Here is a 26,160-nt window from a genome sequence, read left to right as displayed (position 1 = left end):
CCAAAACCCCCTGTTTTATTGAAAGTATAAAGAAAACGGTGTTGAAACATTTATTTCTTAAGTACATGCTAATTTTGAATTTGATGCCAGCAGCTATAGTTGAAGCAGGAACATGTTAAGACTTCATCACTTTTTCTTCTATTTGGAATTGAGAGGACAGATTCCCACAGTTTGGGAAAAATGTTTTTTTGTGTGTATTTTAGCTGCTCAACAGTTTGAGGCTGCTTTGTTCAAGTTATTTGTCCTGTTATAATGCTCTAAATCGGGGCTCTCAAACTCCGGTCCTCGAGAGCCGCTCTCCTGCAGGTTTTAGATGTTTCCCTGCTCCAACACACCTGATTTAGATTAAATGGATCTCTTCAAAAGATTGTTAAATTCTGCACAAACCAGCTAACGAGGCATCGATCTGAATCAGATGTGTTGGGGCAGGGAATCATCTAAAACCTGCAGGACAGTGGCCCTCGAGCTCCGGAGTATGAGATCCCCGCTCTAAATATTGGAATTGGGTGAAAGAGCTCGAGTCATGGGTGTTAAACTGAACCATGAAAGGGCCGGTGTGGCTGCAGGTTTTTGTTCCAACCCTGCAGCAGCACAGCTGACTTGTTTCATTCAATCAACTGAACAGTCTGCACTGAAGGTCTTAAACATTTCAGTTGATTGCATGAAAAAAATCAGCTGTGATGCTGCAGGGTTGGAACAATAACCTGCAGCCACGCCGGCCCTTTCATGGATCAGTTTGACACCCCTGAGCTGGACTGTCGGCAGGTCAGTTTAGCATTTATTGCTCTTTTGTTTTGGAGTTATGTTGCTCAGATATGTGCAGAATGCGGTTTGGGATCATCTTGTTGAAACAGGCCTTCCTTGAAAAAGAATGGCAGCAGATATATTGTACCAATGGACTTGCATACTATTACAGAAGGATGCAGGGTCGATGATTTTCCAGTTTATGACTCGACTTCAGTCCACCTTAAACGAGCTTGGCCCCACAGGAAACAACAGTGTTTCTGGATCTTATTCATATCTGTTTTATCTTGACAAAGAAGAGCTTTAACTTTCGTTTGTGGATTCAGTGACAAACTGTGTTGAATGATGGTTTTAAGAAGTGTTTCTGAGTCCATACGGTTATTGCCTCCAAAGAATTAAACGCTGTTTGTAAAAGCCTGCTTCAGGACCTGAATGTAACCGTTCGGTGTTGTTAGATTCTCTGAATCTGAAAAAGTATATGATATATGATGTAATCTCCAAATTTGCCGCAATTTTACTTTGAGAAGCGTAATTTGAAAAATATCTAATTATTTACTTGTCTCCTCATCTGTGCTTTGAAGGGATTTGGACTCTCTTTCTTTGTACCCAAACACATTACAGACCTATGGTATTTGTTTTTTTTTTCTTGTATGACACAACTTTTTCAGGAATTGGTTTCACGTGTCCCAATGTTTTTGCAACGTGTTGCTGCCATCAAATTAAAAATAAGCACCAAAAAAATCCCAAACTCCCCTTTTTCAACATTTGATATGTTGTTCTCGTTCTATGTTCAAGTAAACCTCGTGTTTAATGATTACCAAACCCCAAAAAATGTATTTATTAGTCTAACCATTCAATTCCACCAAGGACGGGCAGTGAGATTTGAGAATCGGGGTGGTGGTTTCATGTTTTAATGTTTTATTTTTCCTTTACTTCAATCCATCCAGTTAATTCTTTTGCATTGCTTCACTTCAAAAAGATGGTGTTGAAAAATATGGGGAATAATGCATCACACGTTTTTTGTTCCCGATTGTATTTGATACCCGCTCTGTACATATTGTAATCATAACAATAATGCATCTGCCACAGTGCAAAGCTCAAACAAACTGACCTCATACAATCTTACAGTATCACACAAGCTTCCTCTTGGACCCCAAACCAGATCTGTTTAATCTCATTTACAGCGAGGATCAATATAAAGTTTCGGTGCCGAGACGGTCACTCAGGGCCCAGGGCTGTCAACAAATGTACAAAAGATTTAATTTCAGTGAGAGAGGATGGCTAGGTCAGCTGTTTTGCAACATTAAAAGATGCACGGAGGGTGCTGTCTTCAGGGGAGATTTGCAGATGCAGGTTGTGTCAAGATACGGAGAGCTAAATGTTTGCAGAAACAGATAAAACTAATTATTCTAACATAGCTTTCAATACATTTTCATACATTGCATTTAACATTCATTATATTTTGCACATTATTTACAAACAGGTGTGCATACACTGGGCAAGTGCTCCTTTTCTTTAGACACATGACATAAAAATTGATTTGAATGTGCTGCCTTTTATGGAATCATGGCTGCAGCGAACAACAAGTTGTAAAAGGAGATGATCCTCTAGAGGTAAAAACCTGCCTATCTACCTGTGATAGGAGTGTTAAAGTGTAGGTGGACACGACTGCCCCTGACGTTAATGTAAGCGCACATACATTCTTCCTTTCTTAGAAAATCTCTTTCACCCATACATTCACTCTTGAACAGACATACAGAGTAAACCTACTAACTTTGGAAGTGGTGAGAACGCACAGACGGGTAAAGTGGAATGTATGTTGGTCAATCTGACGTTTAAAACACTAAGTTACGGTCTCTGCTGCTTCATAGTTCAGTGTTATTTAAAATGATCCCAAAACCACAACACCTAGCTTCCCTTTTTTATACCTGAAAACTTGTTTAGGGGAGGGGGGTTAGGACACCTCAAGTTAAAAACAAATGGCATCTATGCTCATCAGTCCTTCCTCAGTCTTTCTTTGGAAAACATCCTTACAGAATCTCTTAATTTTTCACATTTCCTTGTTGCCAACACTTGTAGATTAGAACAGATTACTGTCCATTTTAAGATGCACCTAGTCAAGGTCCGGCCTTGGAGGAACTGCGCCTCAGGTCTCCCTCCTTTAAGAGGACAACTCAGCTCCTGGAACACAATCTCGGTCTGTGTGCTAGTCCAGCATTAATCTGTGGGCTCATTTAGTGGCAGGTCTAGTTTGTGTGCAGGCAGGCATTGGAAAGACAAGTCTCTTATCAAATTGGTCCACTGTTGATATGTTCTTTATCGGAGTGTCGAGACGGGAGGACACAATCCTCAGCGGTCCGCTGGCTGCAGCCACATGAGAGAACTACGATGAGGGAAGCTCCACAAGCTCCAGGGTGGAAGGAGCACACGTGAGAGTGGAGGAAACAATCTGAAGAGGTTTGGAGATATTTTGGGACTGAAATGGAAGACCTTTTTTTTTTTTTTTTTTAACCCCTCTTCTTCAATGTGGAAACGACACAGTGAGAGGAGGAAGACAAAAGTGGACAGGACACAGACAGTAATACGGACAGAGATCTTATCCTCCTCCAGATCTGAAATGGAAGTGAAAGCAGACAACAGATGATTACTGGCATGAAAAAAAACATTCTTTTTTTACAGTAATTAATCTTATTAATCAATTAGTTTCAATGGGATTGGGAACATGGGTGCAAGCTGCTTTTATAAAAAATTAAAAAAAAAGATAAAAGCATTTAAACTTGAGGAGCAGATGGATCAAGCTAAAAACAACACTAGAAGGAATGCGTGATCTTTGAGGGGAAGCTGAAGGAATTTGGAAAGAGATGAGATGACATTGGGATGCTTTGATATTTGGCTCAATGGACAGAGCATCACATGGTTTTGGTCTCACAAGGTTATACCTTCCTCTTCGAATGTTCCTGCATTCCATTCGCACGCCAAGAGAGGAGACAAAATGTCAAAACACACATTGTTATAACAGATTATTAGAAGACAAAAAAGGCATTTACTGTATAGTTGAGCAATTAAAATGGAAAATATTCCAATGATCATTATAGAAAGCATAAAAATTATTATTATTATTTTTTTTTTAGGAGGAAATAAGAAAATTATTTTGCGTGGGGCTGTCGGTCAGATTTTTGGGACAAAGGATTAATCACACAGTAACTAATTAATTTGATCCATTTTTCATCTGTCTGTCCTTTCTGTAATCATTTCTCACCAGATTTTAGTGATCTCACATGCAGCAGGGATGCAACACCTGAAACTACCACTAAATCTGACCACTATTAAAAAAAAAAACTGCACACAGCTCATGCACACATGCACAGACACTTACCTCTGGCCCTAAAAGGACTGACTGCATGTGACAAGTGATCAAGTGTATCTTTATATCTAACAGTGAATTTTCATAACTCGTAAAAGCAGTCCTTTTAGGCCTGACTTTAAGGAGTGAGCAATAGCAAGCATGCATAGATGGAACAGACATTACAATTCAGCAGGGGCATTTAGGGTTAGGATCATGCCTAAAGAGGAAAAAGGATAATGGAGCAGCAAAGGTTAAAAAAACAAAACAATAATGTGCAAAGAGTGCTTAAGTTAAGCCGCTGAAAAAATATGTTTTTCTGAACATATAAGTCAGGAAAAAAAAGAAACTATGGGGAACTTCCAGATGTGGCACCAGTGGAATAAATCGGATTAGTTCTAGTAGACCCGAGAGAAGTGCTGCAGTGCAGTAGATCCTGGCAGAGAAATATCTCGGTCCTGCCCTGTCATTACTTCAAAAGGCTGGGTTAGCAAGAGAAAGGAGGGGGAGGTTGAAGGATGGAGCTTTGATTAAAATTTTAAAAATAAAACGACCGCCGTGATGTTTAATTTTAAAGCCAAAAGCATTCAAGCATTAGCACGCGTCAGACTTGACTCTCACTTTCCCCTCCCCAGGGTTGAGCAATGAGTTGCATCTATTTCAGTGGGGGGGTGATAGCGGGAGGGGTGGACAGGGGGTCCTTTAGATAGAAGCAGACAGATACACAAAAGCATGCCAGAACTCTTACTTAAATCCCCATCCTGTTCCCCCTAGGACTATAGCTGCCAGGAGAATAGCACCTGCGATGGACCCTATTATGATATTGGTGCCACTGGGACCTGCGCAGAGGAAGGAGGGGAGGAGGAAGGGTGCGGAGGAAGAGGAAGGGCAGAAACAAAAACAACACCACTAAAAAACACACATCAGAAGACCGCATCAACACCGTACATCAACAACATCAACTAGAGAAAGAGAGAGGCAGATGGTAAGGTACCTGCAGACAGAGACAGAAAGATGAAGGGGAGGAGGAGGAAAACCAGCACGTGGGGTGGAGATGGGAGAACAGGCGGTTGAGCAAAGGGCGGTCAGGGAGACGACAGTTACAAAAAGAAACAAAGGAGAGCGTGTTGTATTACTTTGTTTTCATTCCCCCTCTCCTGCCCTTTCAGCGGGACACCCTCCTGCTCAGGGTGGCTTTTTTGGCTCTATAAGAGCAGCTGCTCAATTGCTCTGTGTCATTGGCAGACTGCAAGAAAGCAAGGAAGACACTTAAATGGCAGAACCACCACACACGCATTCACTAACATGCACTGTGGACACATTTTCTCATGAATAAAGACGTGTCAACACACACACCGTTACTCTTCCAACACCCAAACCAAGACTCAGCAGGAGTGACAACACTGTGCGGTCTCACACTCTCACAACACTCAGGTGAACTGTCCTACTGTGTGCTCGGGAACGACAATCGGCCCCATTCCATAAAGGAGCTACAGTGCAGTGAAGATGAGTTGAGACTATGAGGGGAATATGAGAGGCAGACAGAAAGAGAGACGTGGACCGGTTGAGAGCTTCTATGGACCTTTCTTCTCTGGGCCCGTTGGGACTGTAGGCTCAGGGATGGGATCAAAAACACTGCAGTCCTTCCCTGTGTAGTCCCTGTCACAGATACACTTCACCTCATTACTGCATGTCTGCAAGAGAGATACGAAGGAGCTAAACACTTCCTGTACACAGCAAGTAGTGGTATTTGCAGACCATAGAAATCTTGTATTTACATTGATCAGCCATAACGTTAAGAAGACTGATGGGTATCGTGAGTAAAACGGATCATCTTGGTACGATGCGATGTTCAGTGGGGAAAACCTACATGCTGCCAGTTTACGTGGATGTTGCTTTAGTTCTTAGGCACATTTTGATTTAAGTGGGTTGCAGGCATCCAAAGTGAGGTTAAATACACTGTTTTGCAAGTGAATTTTCAAGAGTTTGAAATCAACTGTTCATAAATTATTCAAATAATTCTTCATCACATAATTTTGTGAGTGACAGTGAATTGTAAACGTCCCCTGTGACACGTGTGGGACAAACGGCAAAGAAAAAAGAACTAAAAGAAACAATTTTTTTTCATCGTATTAAATAATTTCCTCGAATACGACTTTGCCGATAAGAACCTGCTTCTTAAAAGGTCGCATCTGACATATATTTGATTGGCCACCTTAAACCTTGCACCTTAGAGAGGACATTTTTGTGTAAAGGTTGAATTATTAGAAAATATTAATATTTGGAAGGAATTTCATCAGTCTATGTTACTAAAAATGTGCACATCGTCAAATTGTGTTTTTACGTTTTTTCTTTGCTAAATCTCCCACAGGTGAATTCTAATTCTGTTAAAAATGTTCACACGTTCTTTATTTCAGTCCAGAGCCGCTGTTTCTTCCAGATTAAAATCAGTATTGCCTTAAAACTACACATACGGTACATCCAAGCAAGTCTTCTCTATAGTCACAAAGCAAATTTCAGGTGGATATTGTGTTTAGTCAGTTGTTTTTTTTGGATGCTTGTATCTTACCCAGATTAAATGTGCCAAACTCAGCACAGCCTTTTAGTTCAAGTATATATGTGTCCACATAAGTGGGTTAATTTAAGTATAACATTTTATTTAGTTATGACTCAGCCATACATCTAATATTACAGATTTCTATATCTAATCAGATTCATAGTTCATCATGAAAGAGGAAAATGACCAAAATAAATACATGAAGTTAGAAGCTCTGGCTGAGCTGATATGAAATAATTAAATTTAAAAACTGAACTAACTTAAATATCCTCTAAATACTTTTTTTCTGAAATTGTAAGCAGCAGATGTTTTTACCCCATGGTCAGAGCAAATGCGTCCAAAGTTGGATCCTGGACACGTGCTAAGGTTGAATGCCGCCACAGGGAGGCAGCGTCTCTCCAAACACATCATGTTGGGACCACAGGGAGTGCCTTCCTCCACATAGCCCAGGTCTGAGCCATCCTCGAGCAGAGCATGGCCACCTCTGAGCGAAGGATCCACATGAGTCAGACAAGTTGGAGTAGAGAGGTAGAATTACAACACTGAATGAAAATGAACTACCTTCCTGCTCTGTTAAATGCAGCAGATGTGAAAAGGTTACCTGCAGTCCAGGTATTTGTTCTGATGGTAGAGGGTGAAGCTGGTCACGTCACCTTGAAGATCGCCAAACTTTGGCTTCATTGTGATGTTGGCACAGAACAGGAAACCACATAAGACATCCCTGAGGGAAGTGGATAGAAGAAAATACTGTACATCTAGCTTGGTTGTGTTCACACAGATGAAAAAAAAATTTTTTTTTGGTGATTGAGTTATGATAAAGTAGTTCAGATCACCAGTACAGGGCACTGATGCAACTCACGGCTTGTTGCACTGCAGCCAGCCTTGCCCTTCTGGACCCCGACCACAGTTCCCCTTCTCTGTGCCCTCAGCGTTCAACTTCTCATAACAAAACCTGTCTGCTGAGTCTAGGTGGAAAAGAAAATCAGTGAAAAACAGACAAGAGTTAATATAAAACATGCATGTCTTGTTGGAAGTGAGGGTTGTACTCTATCTGTACTTACTATAGCCCCAGAGTCCCTTGCACTGTCCATCCCGAGTCCTGCATCGTCCACCATAACATCGTCCCTAAGGAGGTGAAACAGTGCTGCTCAAGTATACCACAGTGTTGGCTGCAGACGAGAACACATGGCACAAATCAGGCCTTACCTGGCTGTTATCACATATGTAGCCATCCAGCTTGTGGACATTATGAGAACACTGTGAAAGCAGAAAATTAAATAATGTGATCAATACTCTTTAACGTGGACTGACAGGTTTGTCCAGTGTTAGAAAAGTTTGACCTGGCTGGAGTCTCCAGTGCAGGTTTCTGGGATATCACAGTCGTTCACGGCCTCTCGACAAACAACGCCTCTCTGCTCGTACTAGGGCACAGGATGATAAATGCATCGGATAAATGTTGAATAAGTCAAGCCGTTATCATACATATGATTCTGATGTGAAAGGTAGGTTTAATGGATACATTTTATTTAAAAGCATCAATTCACAACAAAAAGAAATATCGTGGCACTAGACTCAAAGAAACCCAAGGACGTCTTTGAGCAAACTTAGCATAATTTTGTTTTTGTCAGCTCCAGTTTATAACGCCATGCTGTAATTTGTCAACTCTTAAATGTAAGCAGTACGGATGATTAGTAGCAGGGGAAAGTACTGTTTCTAATAAGGATGTACAGACCACAAATCATCTTTAAAAAAAATAACTAAAACCATACATAAAAATCCCTGTCCTCCATATCTCCTCCCATAGAAATTTATAAAAAAAATATAAAAAATCTTTATGAATGAACAAAATAATTATGACAAATAAATTATTTTATTCCAAAACTCTTTCTAAAACACAGCCAGATTAGTTTGCGTTCGCATGTGGAGTTTCAGACTCTTCAAGCTCTTAGCCCCTAACAGATCAAATGAATGCAGTGTTTTAGCTACTGGTAGAAAGTGGGCCATTTGGGCTCTCAGTGGATTATTGTATTCTATCAAAGTGGATTAGATGTTTTTCTCTGAATAAATGTGGTTATAGACTCCATACATGTACATTCATGTTTTTTTTAAAGTTACTGCTAGGTGATGATAAGTGTTTCTGCTGCAGCCAGTCACAGGAAAAAAAGCAACAATGCCAGAAGCATCGCAGACAAGAAAGGGCATGCTGGTGACTCATCCCCTGAAGTGAGTATGGACTGAATGGGCACACTTTTGAAAAGCCCATATGGCCTAGTTTTCAACCAGCACCTAAACACAGCGCACATTTGTAGGTCCATAAAGAGCCAAAATTTACTAACTGGATCATGTGTTTGCATGTACCCAAAATTAAACACAAATCTTTGTGCACATTTGTAAATAATATAATACACATTTGTGACTAAATGATCTCCATAGATTTTTTTACTAATTCTACAGTTTGGTACCTCAGTTATCCATCCATCCCAAATACCTCAACTGACTCCATTGGCAGGAGCAGCGTCACTGCAGATACTGCCCCTGTCCATTTGTTAATCTCCGGCTTTGTTCTATTCTCACTTGCTAACAAGACCCGAAGATACCCGGACTCCATTTGAGACAGTAACTCACTCCCAACCCGGAGAAGGCAATACATCCTTTTCCAACTGAGGGCCAGGAAACCAAGTTCCCCAATCAATCTTGAGGAATTTAGCTCACTTCTCCAACTGTCTGGATAATTCATCAACTCACCTTGCAGCCACTGCAGCAGAGTCCATTACTACACATGGCATCATGGGTAAGGGTGCACTTTTTACAGCAGGCTCCTCCGCTGCGGGCGCACTCCTGCAGCCACGGGCAGAAAAAAAAACAACCATCTCAGTTTCACAAAACACTTCACTGTCTCAGAATGAAATATAGACCTAAGGTGGAGTTGCTGCCCATCTGCATGTGGTCCTGCTGGCTGCTTACCACCTGGGATCCACAGTCACACTCTTCTCCTGGCTCCACAAAGCCATTTCCACACTCTGGAGGGTCCAACAGCTAAAAAGAAACAATTTTAGAGATTAGTTATAAAAAGAAAGGGGATGAAAATATTCCATCTCTGAAAATTAAGATGTTTTCTTAGGTGCCGTTTACACATACCCGGGTATTTTGAAAAACGAAGACCTTTCCCTTCGTTTGTGCCTTTCGTTTACACACAAACGGAGTTTTTTCCTCCGAAAACGAAGCTAAAAAAAAACTCCGGCAAAAGTGGAGATTTTTTAAAAACTCCGTTTAGCGATTGTGTGTAAACTGGTTGAAAGACGAAAACGGAGTTTTCAGAATGGAATGCGGAGTTGTCGTCATAGTACAGAGCCCCGCCCCTATCCACCATAGTGGCAGGATAACGCCATTCATTGTTTATCTGGCAAGCATGGAGGTACTAGCAGCATTTATTTTGTTGAGAGCTATACTCGCTTGTGTGATTTTGAAAATTACACTCCTACAAAGTATTGAACAACAAAGGCGCATTACGGCGCGGAGGGCAACAATTGCGGAGCTTCTGTTGGCAGACAGAGCCCGGCCATACCACCGCCAGCGACGGCGATTCTGGATTAGACCCGGACGGACTGCTTTATGGTGGGAAAATTTTGAAAATGGCTTTGTTGTCCCGGAGGAATGGAGGGAAAATTTCAGGATGTCACGATTTTCACTCCTTTCCCTAGCAGAACTGCTACGCCCGCACATCCAGGGTGAGAGTACTCACATGCGCGCTTCTGTTGATGTTGTGAAGAAAGTTGCCTGTCAGCGGTTCTCTATTAGGCTTCTGATTGGCTTGTGTGGAATTCTCATTGTTCTAACATTGCCACCGTCAGGCTTGGCGTAATTTAACAGCTCCTGATAGCGTATTTCTCCGGATCAATGTAGACGGGGTTTTTTTTTAAAAACGGGGCTGTGTGCACGGGTTTTTTTTTGAAAACGAAGGTTAGAAAATATGCGTTTTTCAAAATACCCGGGTATGTGTAAACGGCACATCCCCGCATGCCCCTCACCTTATTGGGCTTATTGAAGAGACAGCTCCCACCCCCCTGGAGCAAAAACTGGGTGTACTCGTCAACACTGCAGCGAGAAAACTTTCTGGGCAGATAAAATCTGTGATCACAAACACACATACACACACAAAAGGATCAAGACATGAAATAAAACACAAACAGTAGCATCCTTTTCTGCCAGTAAGGAACACCAGACCCACCGTGGGTGTCTGTGCCATCACGTTGCAATCTGACAGAAATGTTACCATCTGCAGTTAGATATTACTTAAATAAATAATTGAAATCTGTATTGTTCCATCTGTCAAGGGGAGCTTAATCCAAGTCACCCATGTAGTAAATACTTTTAGTTCATCATTTGTAACTCTTACACAAAACGCTGGTGTCCACCATTTCATCAATTTTCTTTCACGTTGAGGCTGTGATTATCAGCCACATGAGCACTGAGTGAAAGTCAGAGCAAGCCTCTGAAACAGGCGCTTAATTGTTCAACTGAGGGAAATGAGGTGAGGAAAATTGCAGCTTAGAGGATTTTACCCGGTGTCTTCCATGATGCAGCCCACCCAGGCATCTGGGCACCTGCAGTCACCTACAAAGTGGATCAGACAGAGAAAAAAAACCAAAGATGAGATGGGTTAAGATTACACAAAACACAGGGAGCAAAATAAGATGGTGATCAGCCTGTTTAATACGAGCTGTGATCGCTGGCATGCTGCAGCAAAACGTGAAAAGATATTTAAGGCCTTTCTATAGAACTAATTCTCAGGTAGGGGCCACCCTGAATGAGCATGGATCTCTTGGGCTGGCATTGAATAATGAACCTAATGGCTTGTCAGCATTAATCATAGAACCCATTGTTCAGTGGTAGCAATCCTTTACCCATCAACCCTTTATTCTTGGATGCAGGTGACTAATCACCAAATGTAGATGTCAAATTACAGAAGACAATTGCTGGAAAAGGAAACCAAAACGTCTTTGATCCATTGAATTGAATCTATTCTATTCAGCTCTCAGCATACAGATCCCTGCATATCAAAGCCTTTCCTGTTGTCTCACCTGCAGAGGTTCGTGCGTTGTTCCACCTCATCCCAATGTTCTGGCCAAGACTCTGGCACAATATGATGGCCATTGCACCTACACTCCCATACTAGCACAAAGTCACACAGATCAACGTGTTAGCCCTTTTTCTGTGAGATAAGAATAGCCGCTAGCTACCATGAGAAAGTCTTACAAGTGAAGGTTGGTTTATTAGTTTTTGTTAAAGGCAGTTTATGCTTGATTAGTACAGAAATACTGTATTACCAATTTGCTAAATTATAATGCCCCTGTAAAACCAATATATATTATGGTTTAGTATATGTGTATATAGTATAGTAACTGTTGTAAAGGTTTGCTCATACTGGTAAAGCAGTGAGCAGTATGTTTCTAGATGTATACATGCAGTTCATTGGTAATACACATCATCAGCAGTCATTCCATTAAAGTTGAAAGAAAAACAGTCTAACTTTAAGATCAACAAAGAGCCTAAAGCAAAGTCTGTGTAAGTGACTCATGCAGGTAATTTGGATTGCATAAACGTACATAAAACATGAATGAAAATAAAGGTGTTCAGTGATAGGTGAGACAGTATGATGGGTTATTTCCCGTTCAGTTCTAAGAGAGGTGTTGTTAGACAGGTTTTATAACCACAGGGCTAATTAAGGCGAGCTATTAGCCTGTTGTCAGCTGATGTCCTTTTGTCCCAAGATAATTATTGAACAAATAGACAAATGAGTGATTAATCTCCTTATATGAAGAGACAGAAAGCTGATGTAATCCTTTAAAACGTGGTCTTAAAAGCTAAAGGGTTAAAACAAAAAAGAAGAAAACAAGAAAAGGTTTTTAAAAAATAAGATATTACAGTATTTCCTCAAATAAAGACCCTTTATAACTTCAACTGCTCCGGGTACCAGGCCTTTACTACAGGCAGGACTTTATTTCTATATCTCAATGTTAAGAGCATGACTTTTCATAAATTCTATAATGCCTTAAAACTCAATCTGTAACAGTGCACATAAACACAATATGCTTGTTAGATAAAATGACGCTGATTAATGCCTAATCCAGTATGAAAAGATGTCATAAACAGCATGATTAGTTCATCAATTGATTGGATAAAATGGTGAATATTTGTATGTTCTTGTCTTTGGCCAGCACATTGTAATAACAGAATTGGGGCCTGGCCTTTATTTGTTCATATCAACTCCAGTCCAAACTCTTATAAGTGGACCAGCTTTTGATTGAAACCTGGTTTTATTAGAGGAAATATGGCACGCTTTGTGGAGTTTTCCTTTTGCTTTAGTATGTTATCTAAGTTTTTCTCTACCACAGAGGACACTCCTCCTGTTCTGCCTGAAATGTCTCATTTATAGTTCAAGCTTTTCTACCTTTACTTAATGACATGCATAACACCTCCAAGGTGACCAAGTTGAGATGCCAAAAAAAACCAAAACATTTTTTGACACATAAGCCTTAAAAAGACACAAGCTGAAACAGAATATGTGATACAGAGGCTGATAAGAGATGCTACAGAAAGAGACAGAAAAATAATGAGTGATAGCTGTTGTATCTATGGTAATAGTTGTTCTAGTTGCCCCACACAGTAAAGCTATGAACCAGTAAATGAGATATATATAGATATATGGGTTCTTCATCATATAAATGTATACCTAAATTGAGATTAGAAAATGTATATTGAATGTGTATCTTGACTCTGATGTCAATTTTGAAATAACAGTTCAGGTATAATATTTTTAATCTACATTAAGTCAAACTATGATTGACCTTAATTTTTTAGTTCTAATGAATCCTTTTCAGTGCAAAACAACCTTTTCCTATTATCCTCACCTCGTTAATTCCTCCTCCTTTTGTTAAAGAGCACACCCCTCCAGTGTAGGCCGTCCCACTGCGGCTACTGTGAAATGTACGCCCTCTGGGGAGCATAGCACACTAACATTTAAAATTAAACTAGAACCCAAACATCAGATAAGCCTCAACAATAAGGTCTCAAGATATAAAGCATGCATATATATATATAGTGCCCTTCTCTTACGAGAAAAGATGAACAACATCACTCTGCTCCTTGATGTTGTCCTTCCTGTACTTCATGAAGTTCTGCAGTGTTATCAATGGGTCCTCCACAACGGGCATCATATTTTTTGAAGTCCAGGTCTCCATGGCGACAAGCACAATCCTGGTGTTCAGCTGTTCCTGAAAGATCTGGGAACCACAAAATGCCCATCAGCTTTGTTGTTGTGATTGCGGAGAGCTGAGAGCTATCTGGGACAAACCATTTCCAAATGTGGACATGAGCACACACATTGTGACAGCTGGTTGTGTGTGCGTAGAGTTTAACAGTAGGAGGAAAGCAGTCGTTACCGTATCTGCCGTGTTGACCACAGCTTTGGCAAAGTTCTTGGTTTGGCTGCCGGAGCGACGCAGCTGTACAAACTGTGGATAGACAAAGATGCACAGATGGCTTGAGAGATGCAACCCTCGCACCCGAACACACACTCGACTGTACAGATCAGAAGAGACAGCTCTAAAGTTATGTTTGATTTAATTCAATTTTGGATCCCCCTTTTCCATAATGCTGGCCAGTATTTCACTTTGGTGTAAAGGGCTTACATGGAAAGCTCAGATAGATTAGTGCATAAAAACAACCAACTCAAAAACCTCTTCGGCATTCAGAAAATGAATAGATAAACACGTCTTTAGTTTGACTTCACATTTCTTGACTGGCTCAACTTTCAATCTGAGTGAACCGTGCAACATTAGAACCATTTAGGACTTCTTGAAAAGATTCGGTCCGTCTTTAATTAAATTTCAATAAAAAAATAAATAAAAAAAGAAACCTTTCTCTTTAGTCCAAATTTTCCCTAATGTTAATCTACATGCACATTTTAAAAAATGAGTCAAAGTTTTAATCAATTAGAGTTTAAATGATTAAAAGAGTGTTGCACCATCTGACCATTGGGTGTTGTCAGTAGTGTACTTGTATCCGTAACCCTGGAGTGCTGATGTGAATCACTGCAGCTAGAAGTTAAATTGGTGAAGATTTAAAAGATTTTCAGGGTGTACTAAGTCAAATGAAAATTAAAAGTGTTAATGTGAAGTTTTAGGAATTAATTGTCAGTCAATTTTCACTTCATGTCATGAATTTCCTTAATAAATATCACGTGAAAACTTTTTGAATCATGACAAGGCCTTGCAAATTTCTAAAGCTCTTGTCCATAGCAGATACTTTGTTATGCATTTAGGCTCTTGCAGGTAAAGTAAATCATTTTGGAGAATCTCTCTGAGTCTTATCAGTTGCAGACATGTGAAAAAGAAGTACATCCTCTTTCAATTCTTCTCCGTATGACATAATCAATCTGTGAAGTCATTTCATTTAAATTAATTTATGTTTACAAGCATTCATTTATGCACACCTCTCTTTAAGTCTCTATATGTCTGAACTTTGACTGTGTCATTGCAACGCCTTGATTCTTTTTTTTTCAGTCATTCTGTCGAATATTTGTTGATGTGTTCGGGATCATTGCCCTTTTGCATGTCTCAGTTTTTTTCCAATTTTTTGCTGGAGATGGCCTCACATTTGACTCTAGATTACTTTGGCATACAGAGGAGCTCATAGTAGATTCTGCTGAGGTGTCCAGGTCCTGTGGCTACCAAAACAAGGTCTCAACTGTCCAAAGGACATTGTTCCAGAAGTCTTGGGGTTTATTCAGATGCAGCTTTGCGAACCTAAGCCAAACTATCATGTTCCTGAAAATTGTCCAAAGAAATCATACCTGTTGAGTTTTTTTCTAATTGTACTATCATTAACTTTACCATTTAATATGATAACTGAGGCCTGTAGAGTCTGAGATGTATCTCTTGGGTTTTTCTGGATTCCAAATTGTGTGGAAATTACATTATAACCCTTCCCAGATTGATGAGCAATAACTGCTTCTCTCAGATCATTGCTGATGTCTTTCCTCCTTGGCATTGTGTTAACACACACCTGAATGCCCCAGACCAGCAAAGGCTTATTTCTCAAAAAAACACAATGAACTTAAGATCTGAAAAGTTGTTAATGAGGGGGAAATGGGGAGAAGCATGCAGGATCCACCTTGTGACAGTTGCAGTACACACACACCATCCACCAAGCTACAGTACAAAGCACTGCTTTAACTCACCATATCATTGTCGTTGACGACCATCAGCTCAATATATTTGGTTTCAGTCTGGACAGAGGGCTTACGAACAAATCTCTTAGATCTTTTCAGCCCCCCAGACACCTGCTGCTCCGTTGTTTGGTCCAATCTGTCATCACCACCATCACCTCCTCTGCTGTCCAACTCACTGTCCTCTGTGCAGTCTGGATGCACAGAGAATTAGAGATGCAGGCATTAAGATGTGTTACATTTAAAGCACTGTACAGGGAAAATATAATAATCATCCCAAGTTTGGTGACAACAATACAATTTTCAACTGTTGTGACTGTAATTACCACCCTGAATTTACTGAATATTATACACCATTTAAAGTCAGATTCTGCAAAGATGAAATCTTTTAACCTTGGTATCGTGTTCATAAGATGTTTTTTATGTGTTACATGACTATGGCTGAAGATTTGAACTTACAGAGCACAAGGTCAGACAGCTTGAATGTTCTATGTAGGACATGTAAGATTGGAGGAACCAATCCGGAAAACCTTCTAGGCAGGCTTATTGCATGCACTGTGAGGAATCCATTAAATGTAAAGCTAACGCAAGCAAGAGAGGGTAACACAAGTTAGGTGGATAGCAATGCAACAGCCCGAAAATGCTTCAACTGTTCAAGCGACAGCCAGTTGCCACATTATAGCAATTTCTTACATGTTTAGCCTTTTGTTGACAAATCAAACAAACAAATATGAATGAGAGCAGCTTTATACTGTATCATGAAATGTATTCCAATCCAATCCAACCCCAATTCCAAAAAAGTCAGGATGCTATTCAGAATAAAAATAACAGCAGAATGCAATGATCTCCTAAAATAATATTTTATTCAAAATCAAATGTTGAAAGTGAGACATTCCCTATTTAATGAAAAATATTAACCTATCTTTAATTCATGGCAGCAACACAAAAGGCTGAAAAAGTAAGTGGTGCTACAATGTAACAGCTGGAGGAAGATGATGCAACTAATTATCAGTAACATGACTGGGTATAAAGAGAGCACCTTAGCGAGGCAGAGTCTCTCAGGTTCAACAAACTGCGAAAAACTGCATCTACAAATTCTGGAGCAATTTCATAAAAGTGTTCTCCAACATTAAACTGGGAAGACTTTTAATATCCCATCATCTGCGTTACATAATATCATCCAAAGATTCAGAGAAAATCAGAATTGGATGCCCGATGATCTTTGGGCCCTCAGGCAGTAATGCATTAAACAGAGACATGGCTCTGCCACTGCGTGGGCTCAGTAACACTTCCAGAAATCATTATCTGTGAGTACAGTTTATTGTACCATCCACAAATACAGGTTAAAGTAATATCATACAACATATGATCCCATTAAGACGCCTTGACAACGCTAAACCAAATACGGCATCTTTCACAACAGCATGGCTTTATAATAGAAGCCTGCCTGCAGTCCAAGTATCATGAAATGCAAAATATGACAAAGAAGATCCAGAACTGTTGAGCAGCTAGATTCTGACATCAAACAAGAATGGGACAACATTCCTCTCCCAAAGGCCTTGCAAGTGGTCTTCTCAGTTCTCGTTTACAGACTGTTGTTAACAGAAGAGGGGATGCTACACAGTGGTGAACACAGCCCTGTCCCAATGTTTTGAGATGCGCCACTTTCAATCAAATTCAAGTTGAGCAAGCAGCATAATGTCTCACTTTCATCATCTGATATGTTTTCTATGTTCTATTGTGATTAGAATAGTGATTTATAAGATGTGTAAATCATTGTATTCTGGTTTTATTTACATTTGACACAGTGTCCAAATTTTCTTGGAAATTAGTTTTTTTCCTGTTTTTGTAATAAAAAAATGGACGGAATCTCTTCTGGTTATTCTTCCTTGTTACTGGTTCCTTCTTCTTCTGCGCAGAGCACCTAGACCAGTTTGAGCGTATACATGCAGGAGTAATTCCCAACTCCCAACAGCTTTGTTTGGGTGTATTAGTCCAGCTTTCAGAAGTTCACAATTTTGGTTGAACTAACAAAATTACATGTATTTTAAAAGAATGGTTTCAGGCAGACTAACACTAAATATCGAGATATTAGATGGAAGACTTAGTTGAAAGAGTTTTCTGGTGTGTCATGAGTAGATATATTGTATAAATGACTATGTACCTGGGCAGTAGGGAGAAAGTCTGATATCAGGCATCCGGTGTATTAAGTGAGCACCATCATCCTAAAGACAAAAATATCCAGAATAGAACCAAACAACCAAATAAGCATTGATACACCATTTAACTTCATCAAAATTCTGTAATCACCACTACAACTCAAATGAATTCATTGTTTACCTGATTGCTCCTATTGTGAACGGGCTCAATCCCATAAGAGAAGAAACCATCAGAGAACATGCCACTGAAAAACACCAGAAAGCCAAAGTTAGGGAGGCGCAGGGCTGAAAAAAACAGGCATGTAGGCAGGTAGTACTTTATGTTATGGATGCATTTCTAATGTTGCACTCACCACAGGCCGTGACAGGTGGACACAGCTGCCCAGGACTCTGGTAAGTCTCTTAACCTTCCCTGGTAGTAACAGTGCTCCCCTCCCTGTGGCAACAACAAACCATTGTTCCATTTAACAGCTACTGACACACTCCAGGCTTCACAGGCCTGCTCTCATACTTCATTACATATCATGATATGTCAGCACGGAAAAAAGAAAATGCTTCATATGCTACTCTGCTCTAACTCGTTCCACGCTACGATGGTTATGGCACAGTTTGTGACCTACTTGTGTCCTATGCTGTACTCCGCTCCCCTGTGCTTTCCTCACAACAGGGGGGGGAGGTATGCCTGGCTGGAAGATCTCTTCGATAAATTATCACTCCTGTTGCCAGCACAGTTAGATTTAAGAATGGGAAGTACAGCATGCTGGCTGCAACTCAAGGACACAAGATGACAGAGACAAAGATATCTGCTTTACAAGGTTATAGTGGTGAGGAGAACCACCAGCGAAGGCGGGAAATGCTGGTTCACCTGGTTCTAACTGACTTCAACAGGGTGTCTCTGGCTCACAACAACAGCTCAGGCAAACAATGCCTCTGAATGTAATAATGACGGAGATTGGTCTGTTGGCATGCTGACCCGAAAGCACAACGCCTGCCGTGTCCAGCAACAGTAACACCATCACGTGAGGCCTCCATCCAGCTGAGTGACAATCTGGTCTGACTGCAGGTCTGCACTCCCAGCCCTGCAAGCAATCTCTCTCCCACCACTCTGCATACTAACAGATTGTCAATAAACACACATACACGTCCAAAATGCCAAAGCTCGTCTTGCTTTTGCATTCACTGGCATTTTACTCCTTATTTCCTCCCCTCCTCTTCCTCCTCTAAGTCCCCTCGCCCCAGCTTTTCTCTTCCCTCCCTCTTGGTCTTCTTTCATTCTCTCTAGGCTGCCAAGAACTTAATGATACTGCTGAGCTAACTGGTTGCTATGGAAACAAGCTTGTGATTGGTCAGGGGGACTGAGAGTTTGGAGCGATTGTAGGTGGGGACACGTTGTGCTGGCTGGCTGGGTGAATTGGTGGGTGCTCGAGGAGCAGTGAGTGGCACATTTGTACAAATAAAAAAAAAAACATTAGCCATCCCTCCTGGCGAGCTGATTGCAGTCACATTCCTCTTATCTGTCCTGATCCGAACACGTGACATCAACGTTTTTTTCTCATTCTCCCTGCTCTCTTGATGTTTTTCTCAGTGGGCTTGTAACTTTGCACCCCTTCCTATTGTCCCAGAGAAGAAGCAGGCTGCTACTTAAACCCATGAATATGCAGACACAACCTTAACAGCTACATGGCAACCTACTTTTGAAAGCAGAGAGTACACAAGGCACTTTCTATAAATAGATTAAACAGGAGGATGAGATCAAACTGTAAGAGCTGTAAAATATAAAAAGAAAAACCTTGAAAGAAAAGTTCAAACAAAACAAAACCTCTTTGTTTCTAAAAAAAGAAACAGATCTTTTACCTGAAATTACACTCCATATGCGGAATTGTGTTATAATGTGCTCTGGACCAGTTGAAGATTGCATCAGACAAACCACAAATCACTGTAAAACAGCACCTGATTTTCTAAAGCTAAAGAACCATCACTCACTAACATCATGTGAGCACACATACCCACCCATCACAGAAAATCTTACCAAAGACTGCAGGGGTCTGCCATCGAGGTTAAAGTGCCGCTCCATATAATCTGATGACAGCAAGTGACTGCAGTGATAACAGAGATATTGTCAATATCTGTACCAGGAACCGATATCAGTCACAAAATTTCCTCTGGAATATCTTCCAACAGAGATTCTCCCCTCAAATGTATTCCGTAAAGAATTACAGCCCTTATTAGCATGAGATATTATTAAAATGTGTGTCTGTGTCTGTGTCTGTGAGTGTGCCACAGTGGTATTCCCCATCTTGTCTTGTACCATAATAGAAGCGCTGAGTGCATTAGTGTAAGAGCAGGGAAAATGCTAATGAGAACAGCTGCAGTAAATTAAGAGCACTTACTGACACAGGCATGAACAAAAAGAAGGAAAACTGATCTGATGATACTAACTGGTTTAGTTCCAGGTCTAGAATGAAGGTGTGTCCAAAGGCTTCTACTTGAAAACAGCTCTGGGCCAAGTGGACAGGCTGGGGAGAAATAAAAAACAGTTACAAAGACAGATTTGACAGATGATGAATCGAAGTGGAAGAAAACAATTGTGGTTAAGTGTGTCACTCTGTTCAGGCCGCAGTGATTTTGAAGCAGTCTCATGAATAATTCAGCAGAATCAATACGCTTTGAAAGTATCTCAGTAGCTGAAATATTATGACCGATAAAGCCCTCATTGATCGACACGGGCTGCCAGCATTCAGGCAGCTATGACTTCACAGAGCTATGCCTGTTTGAGATCTGATCCGGAGCTCTGTGATAGGGATGGATAAAGAGGGGCTTGACAGAAGAAAGGGAGGAAGACAAAACCTGACTGGATTGTCTATATTCAGCCATGCTGTGACAGTATCCCTAATGGACAGCTGCCAGCACAGGAGAGGTGAGGAGACAGAGAGAAATTTACCGCAGACTAAACAGTGTGTCTCTTCAGCAGCCCTGACTGTGCCAGCGTGGCTTTGATCTCAGTCTGGAGGAACCAGGCCGCAGTGAATCACTGGGCTTTTACAATAAAATGCATCACTATCCAGAAAAAAATTCCCTCTAGTGAGTACAGACAACAGATTTCTTACTACTCTCTTGGAGAGGCCGAAGCCTTTTGAGAGCTCTACCACTGTCACTGTATAGTACTATTGTACCACTGCGTTATTGTGAATTTGGGACTACTCTGAAGGTAGCTGGAAAAAACATTTTGCCGCTGGTCTATTATAGGCTACTCTGATTTTTTTGAACGGTGAACAGCATCTTTCCTGATGGAGTTATAGATGTTAATAAATGTTATTTTCACATTGCTGGTTTCAAAACTGAGACTGAGTATCCCTTTACTGAAAACAGTAGCTGTTTAATTCATCCTGTTTGTCTTTGATGGCAAAAATGATTTTTATTAAGCTTATGTCTCATTTTGCTCACAATCTCAGACCAGCCAGAAAGAGACGTGAGGATGGAGGAGCAAAAACGCCCCGTTTTAGAAAATCTCTGCCTCAGATATTCTGAAATGTGCGCTATATGTGGAAGAGCAGGATTCATGCACTACGTCACTTCATAAATGATTTCTGCAAAGGATGCATCTGTCTTTGCTTGCTTTGGGATCCTACAGACGTTTGATCTCTCTTTGCTCTTCGTCTTTTTGAGAATTTAAAGCTGCGTTCTAGAACAACCACTAATATGAAATACAGAGAGGTCTAAAAAAAACAGGATTCTGAGTTGTGATTTCATGAGGTACAGTGAATGCATCTCAATATTCAACTGAGAAACTATTTCCAGAAACTGTGGCTGATTTAAAAAATAATAATAATAACCCAGCTAGATTCATGTGGGAATTAATCAGATAGTAAGTGCTTTTCATCTTGGATTTATGTCAGTATTTGCACATCTCATTGATATTTATACCTATGAAAAATTGAAGGCATTCCTGTATCATCGACACAATGTTAATGTGTTGGAAATGTACAAATGGGTGACAAATTAAGGAAAACCTAACATGAGTTGATATGCCTTGCTTACAAATATTTTTGAGTTCATATGTAAGTCCATCACAGTTGTTGTGACTTCCAACTTCAACTTCAAGTTGAAGCTGAAGACTTCCAACCACAGGAAGTCCATCCATTCTCATGGAAATCCCCATCATTTTCGCTGTGCAAAAACCGCCCTCAATTTACTTCATCTTTGGATTTCGGAGACCGCATATTGTGCCAGGAAGTTGAATAAAAGAAAAAGTGAACATGCTTCAGCGGTTTTAACAACCTCCTTCACAAAACTGATTAACAGGAAAACCAAATCTCCAGGTGCTGGGCCAGAATGTGCCACCCAGAACAGCTTCATGGGATCTTGGCATAGACTCTACAAGAACTCAACTGAAGGGATGGAATACCATTATTCCAAACATCATTCCCTCCTTCTTCCACCAAGGCGGGAATGGAAGTTAAAGCATGTGATTAGACAGAGATAATGAGAAAGAGCTGTGGAGAAAGAAGGCATGGGGTGTGCTACTCACAGACTCACAGACAGCACTTCTCACACAGTCCTGCTTCATATTTAATAGGGTCATACTTCAACACACCTCTGAATAATAAAGAAGTTTGGGGCTCTGCATGGTTGGACATGGTGCCTGAATATTACAGGATGGGTCATGTGGAGATTATGACGAACGCACATGCAAATATTTAAACAACAAACAAACACACATAACACAGTTATGTTTACATACAATACATGCGCCCTTACAAAATTAAAGAACTATGTATCTTAGAAACATCAGGCTGATACTATTCTTCACTGTGGATAATCAAAGGGATTTTTAGTGAATAACTGGGTCAAAATCACAAAGAGTGAAAGCTGCTGCAAGACACCACCCTGAACTGTCAATCCTGAGAAGCAACGGAGAGCTGAGCAGTACATTGTTATGCAGACAGCTGGAAAATGAGGTTCCCATCAACAGAATAACAAGTCTGTCTTGATGCTGCCCACACAGAGTTGTTACATTACAGAGGATGCAACAGTAGATTTAAAACTGTGTATGTACTGACTTATATTTCATATTTTTTTTAGTCCAGAACCTGGATGACGTCAGCTCATCCTTGGTTTTCTGATTAAAACACATAGCCTCCCACATATTCCATCTGGGATCATTTCTTACTAATGAGATCTAGTTCTCATTTTGGGGGAAGATTCCTTGTCAAGTATCCTTGGGTATCCCTGGTGGACAAATTAAAACCCACTGGGCTGAGAATTCACAGAGCGAACAAGTGTGAAAACAAACAGAATTGAAGATTTGAGTGGGGAGGGGGGGTTCGCCCTGAGTTACAACTTACCAGGCCGTTTCCACTGCTGTTCTTCACCCTGGTATCTAAGTAGTCGTGAGCCATTTCCTCATTCGATTTGATCTGCTGCACCAGCCGTTTTGGATAAGTAACCTCAGTGTCCCCACTGTCCAGCTGGCCTGACGGGACAAACCAGTCCCACATGCTTCCATCCTGCACTGGACTCCTGTCCACACCTGCATGTAGCACAACAGGGAAACTCACACCCCGCAGGCTCAAAAGTGTACAATAGGCTTAGCGAGTCTTGGAAAAGGACTGCAACAGCCTACATTGTACCTTACAGTTTTATTAAGCAGATGGCATACATAAATCTAAAAAGGAAACATGCAGAATGATTTAGTGACCTAATTTACTGTCCACTTAATTATATTTAATCAGTTACTATTTCAAGAAATGTATCAAATGAGTGTGTATTGATTAAATTAGTTAATGCACTCATATATGCCATAGCTTTTAGACTCAGTGTGTTCTGACGCCCATATAGGCACATATAGAGCCTGTACAGCAATATTCATGAGTGAGAGTGGAATTAATTTGCCTGGTGATTGACAAACGTGGTGGTTTTCGTTGTCAGCTGGATAAAACACGGTTTAGACAGTGGGTGCCTTTGGTTTGGGTTTATAGATCTGCAATGGAAATATGATGATGCAGCATAATCTACCGGTTGGCCAGTGGGGTGGTTGGCACCAAGATCCCGCAACAATAAAATCACAGCCTACACCAGGGTTAGAAAAGTGCTGAGGGGAAAAAAATGTGAATGGACAGAAAACGAAAAGGGTGCTCCCGCTCTCGAGCCAAACCCCCACTCTCGCCTCTTCCTCACTTACCTGAGACTGCAAGCCTCTCGCCCACTGCAGCAAAGACCATGAAGCACCACACCGACAGCATGATCTTCACATATTCCCTCGGATTACAGCATGGAGAGCCGCACAATGTCAAGAACCCGATAGGTGGAGAGGAGGGAAAAGACCAAAAACGCACAGCAGAGATGATGGCGAAGATCCAAAGTTAATCTGCTAAACATCTGATGATGCGCGTCCTCTCATCTCTCCCCCTCTCTACCTCTCGATCTCTCAGCTCCGGCCAACACAGCTACGGAGAAATTGAATATGCATGTCAGAATGATAAAAAATTAATCGATCCAGTTCGAGAAAGTGATCAGTGATGAAAACACTATGGAACGGCAGAGCGCGCATAGCGGATGCACTGCTCCGCGAGGCTGCGCGTGTGCGTAGTGTGGTGGTTGTGTGTACGCGTCTGGCTGTGTGCATATATACATGCGAATCTGTGGTATGCGGAAACCAAGGAATAGGAAAGCGAAGAAGAATGCATTTGGTCTGCGGTGAGGAGGACACGTGGGGCTGTGGTACCCACCCTCATCCAGAGCTGCCTCCTCCTCCGGTTGCCATGCAGTTCAGCGCAGGGAGAGGATGCGACAGTTCGGTGGCTGGAGTGGACGAGCGAAGAAAAGACATGTAAGGGGGATTATGGATGAACAGTTCATTCATTGTATGTAAGTGAGAGTATGAATGGTGGAGCAGACTATCTCAGAATGCAGTGACAGGTCTGCAGAGGATGAAGGTGTGTCCCGACAACAGCGACAACAGCGACAACAGAGGTCTCATCATCGCAAATCCTCATGTTCCAAGTTTGTTTCTGTGGTAACAAGCTCACACAGTTGAAGATATTTCGGTTCTTCATTTCTATTTTGAACACTGGAGCTCTCACTTTTAGATTTGCAGATTTCTCCAGGTCATTTTTCTGCTCTAAGGTATTAAATCAATCCAAATTTTATACAGATGAACCTAAAATAAGAAAATAAAAACAAATTGCTAAATTTCCACTTGAATTTGAATATTGCAACCCAATACACCAAGTACGTGTTATCATATTCACATACAATGTTGGATATCTTTGCAATATTACAAGATGATATTGAAGCAAAGTAGTTTGTGCTACTCTCTTTGAGCAAATCCTGACATATGGGGCATGTCTACTATTAATTCATCAGCAGAAAGACAAATGAAGCTGTTTCTCATTGAAAATTGCATCATACATCAAACACTGCATCATCACCACTTCATTGTAAGAAGTGCAGTCTGTTTCTGATTGAGCAACTGTAAATAGCATTTCAGGGATGTTACAAACTGGTAAAACTCTCCAAAATATGAGCAGATTAAGCAACATGAGGTTTAGAGTGCTGGTATTTAAGTAGTGAGCAGGAAAACATAACAAAGACTGCATGATCTCTGAGTTTAACTTTGCGTCAAAAGGACACTACCAGTATACAATTGATTCGTGTAAATTAGAAACCATAAATATAGATCGGTCCAAAGCTGAAGCTTGAGACCTGCGGTGTTACTGTCTCAGCCCTCTAACATGCAGGGTTTAGCCTTCCTGATGCAGTGAGGTCTGCCAGGAGCCATCTTGTGACACATCCCACTAATGGAAGCACATTGTGCATTAACAGCTCCCTCTGAATATTTCATTTACTGCCTTTGAGACCAACAGGGAATGAAAGAAAGAGGAAAGAGATGGACGAGTGAGAAGTGGGAGGAATATGGCATCATTCGAGTTATCTGCTTCGTATGCCACCCAGATAACAGGAAGGCTCCTGGAATTTTTCGATTCACAAACACAAATCATTTCAGTCTTTCTGCTAACCTGAACGCACACATCATCGACATCTCTGCTGTCCTTTTCAGAGTTTTAGCTACTGATCGTCCAGTGCTGATGCAGATAGTTAAGTTTTTATTTACAGCACAGCTGAGTAA

At 40.9% G+C, this 26,160-nt stretch overlaps 1 protein-coding gene across 1 annotated transcript; it reads right to left on the bottom strand.

The window, feature by feature from the left end:
* Positions 1–3,245: 3,245 nt before the first annotated feature.
* LOC142371970 (disintegrin and metalloproteinase domain-containing protein 11-like) lies at positions 3,246–24,717 on the bottom strand. The gene is given in 27 exon segments (XM_075454682.1): positions 3,246–3,356; positions 3,684–3,701; positions 4,836–4,926; positions 5,670–5,781; positions 6,960–7,128; positions 7,246–7,365; positions 7,504–7,609; positions 7,706–7,769; positions 7,851–7,901; positions 7,985–8,065; positions 9,390–9,482; positions 9,609–9,680; positions 10,673–10,772; positions 11,207–11,258; positions 11,726–11,816; positions 13,556–13,640; positions 13,761–13,927; positions 14,087–14,158; positions 15,886–16,067; positions 18,038–18,098; positions 18,214–18,277; positions 18,386–18,468; positions 20,062–20,128; positions 20,472–20,548; positions 23,378–23,562; positions 24,214–24,356; positions 24,358–24,717. Coding segments are annotated over 27 exon segments (2,475 nt in total). The 5' UTR covers positions 24,411–24,717; the 3' UTR covers positions 3,246–3,340.
* Between the last annotated feature and the right edge of the window lie 1,443 nt (positions 24,718–26,160).

This window comes from Odontesthes bonariensis, chromosome 21, assembly GCF_027942865.1.
Source record: "Odontesthes bonariensis isolate fOdoBon6 chromosome 21, fOdoBon6.hap1, whole genome shotgun sequence".
Classification (NCBI taxonomy): domain Eukaryota; kingdom Metazoa; phylum Chordata; class Actinopteri; order Atheriniformes; family Atherinopsidae; genus Odontesthes; species Odontesthes bonariensis.
Note: the sequence above shows the minus strand (reverse complement) of the source record. Positions and strands in the feature narration are given on the sequence as shown.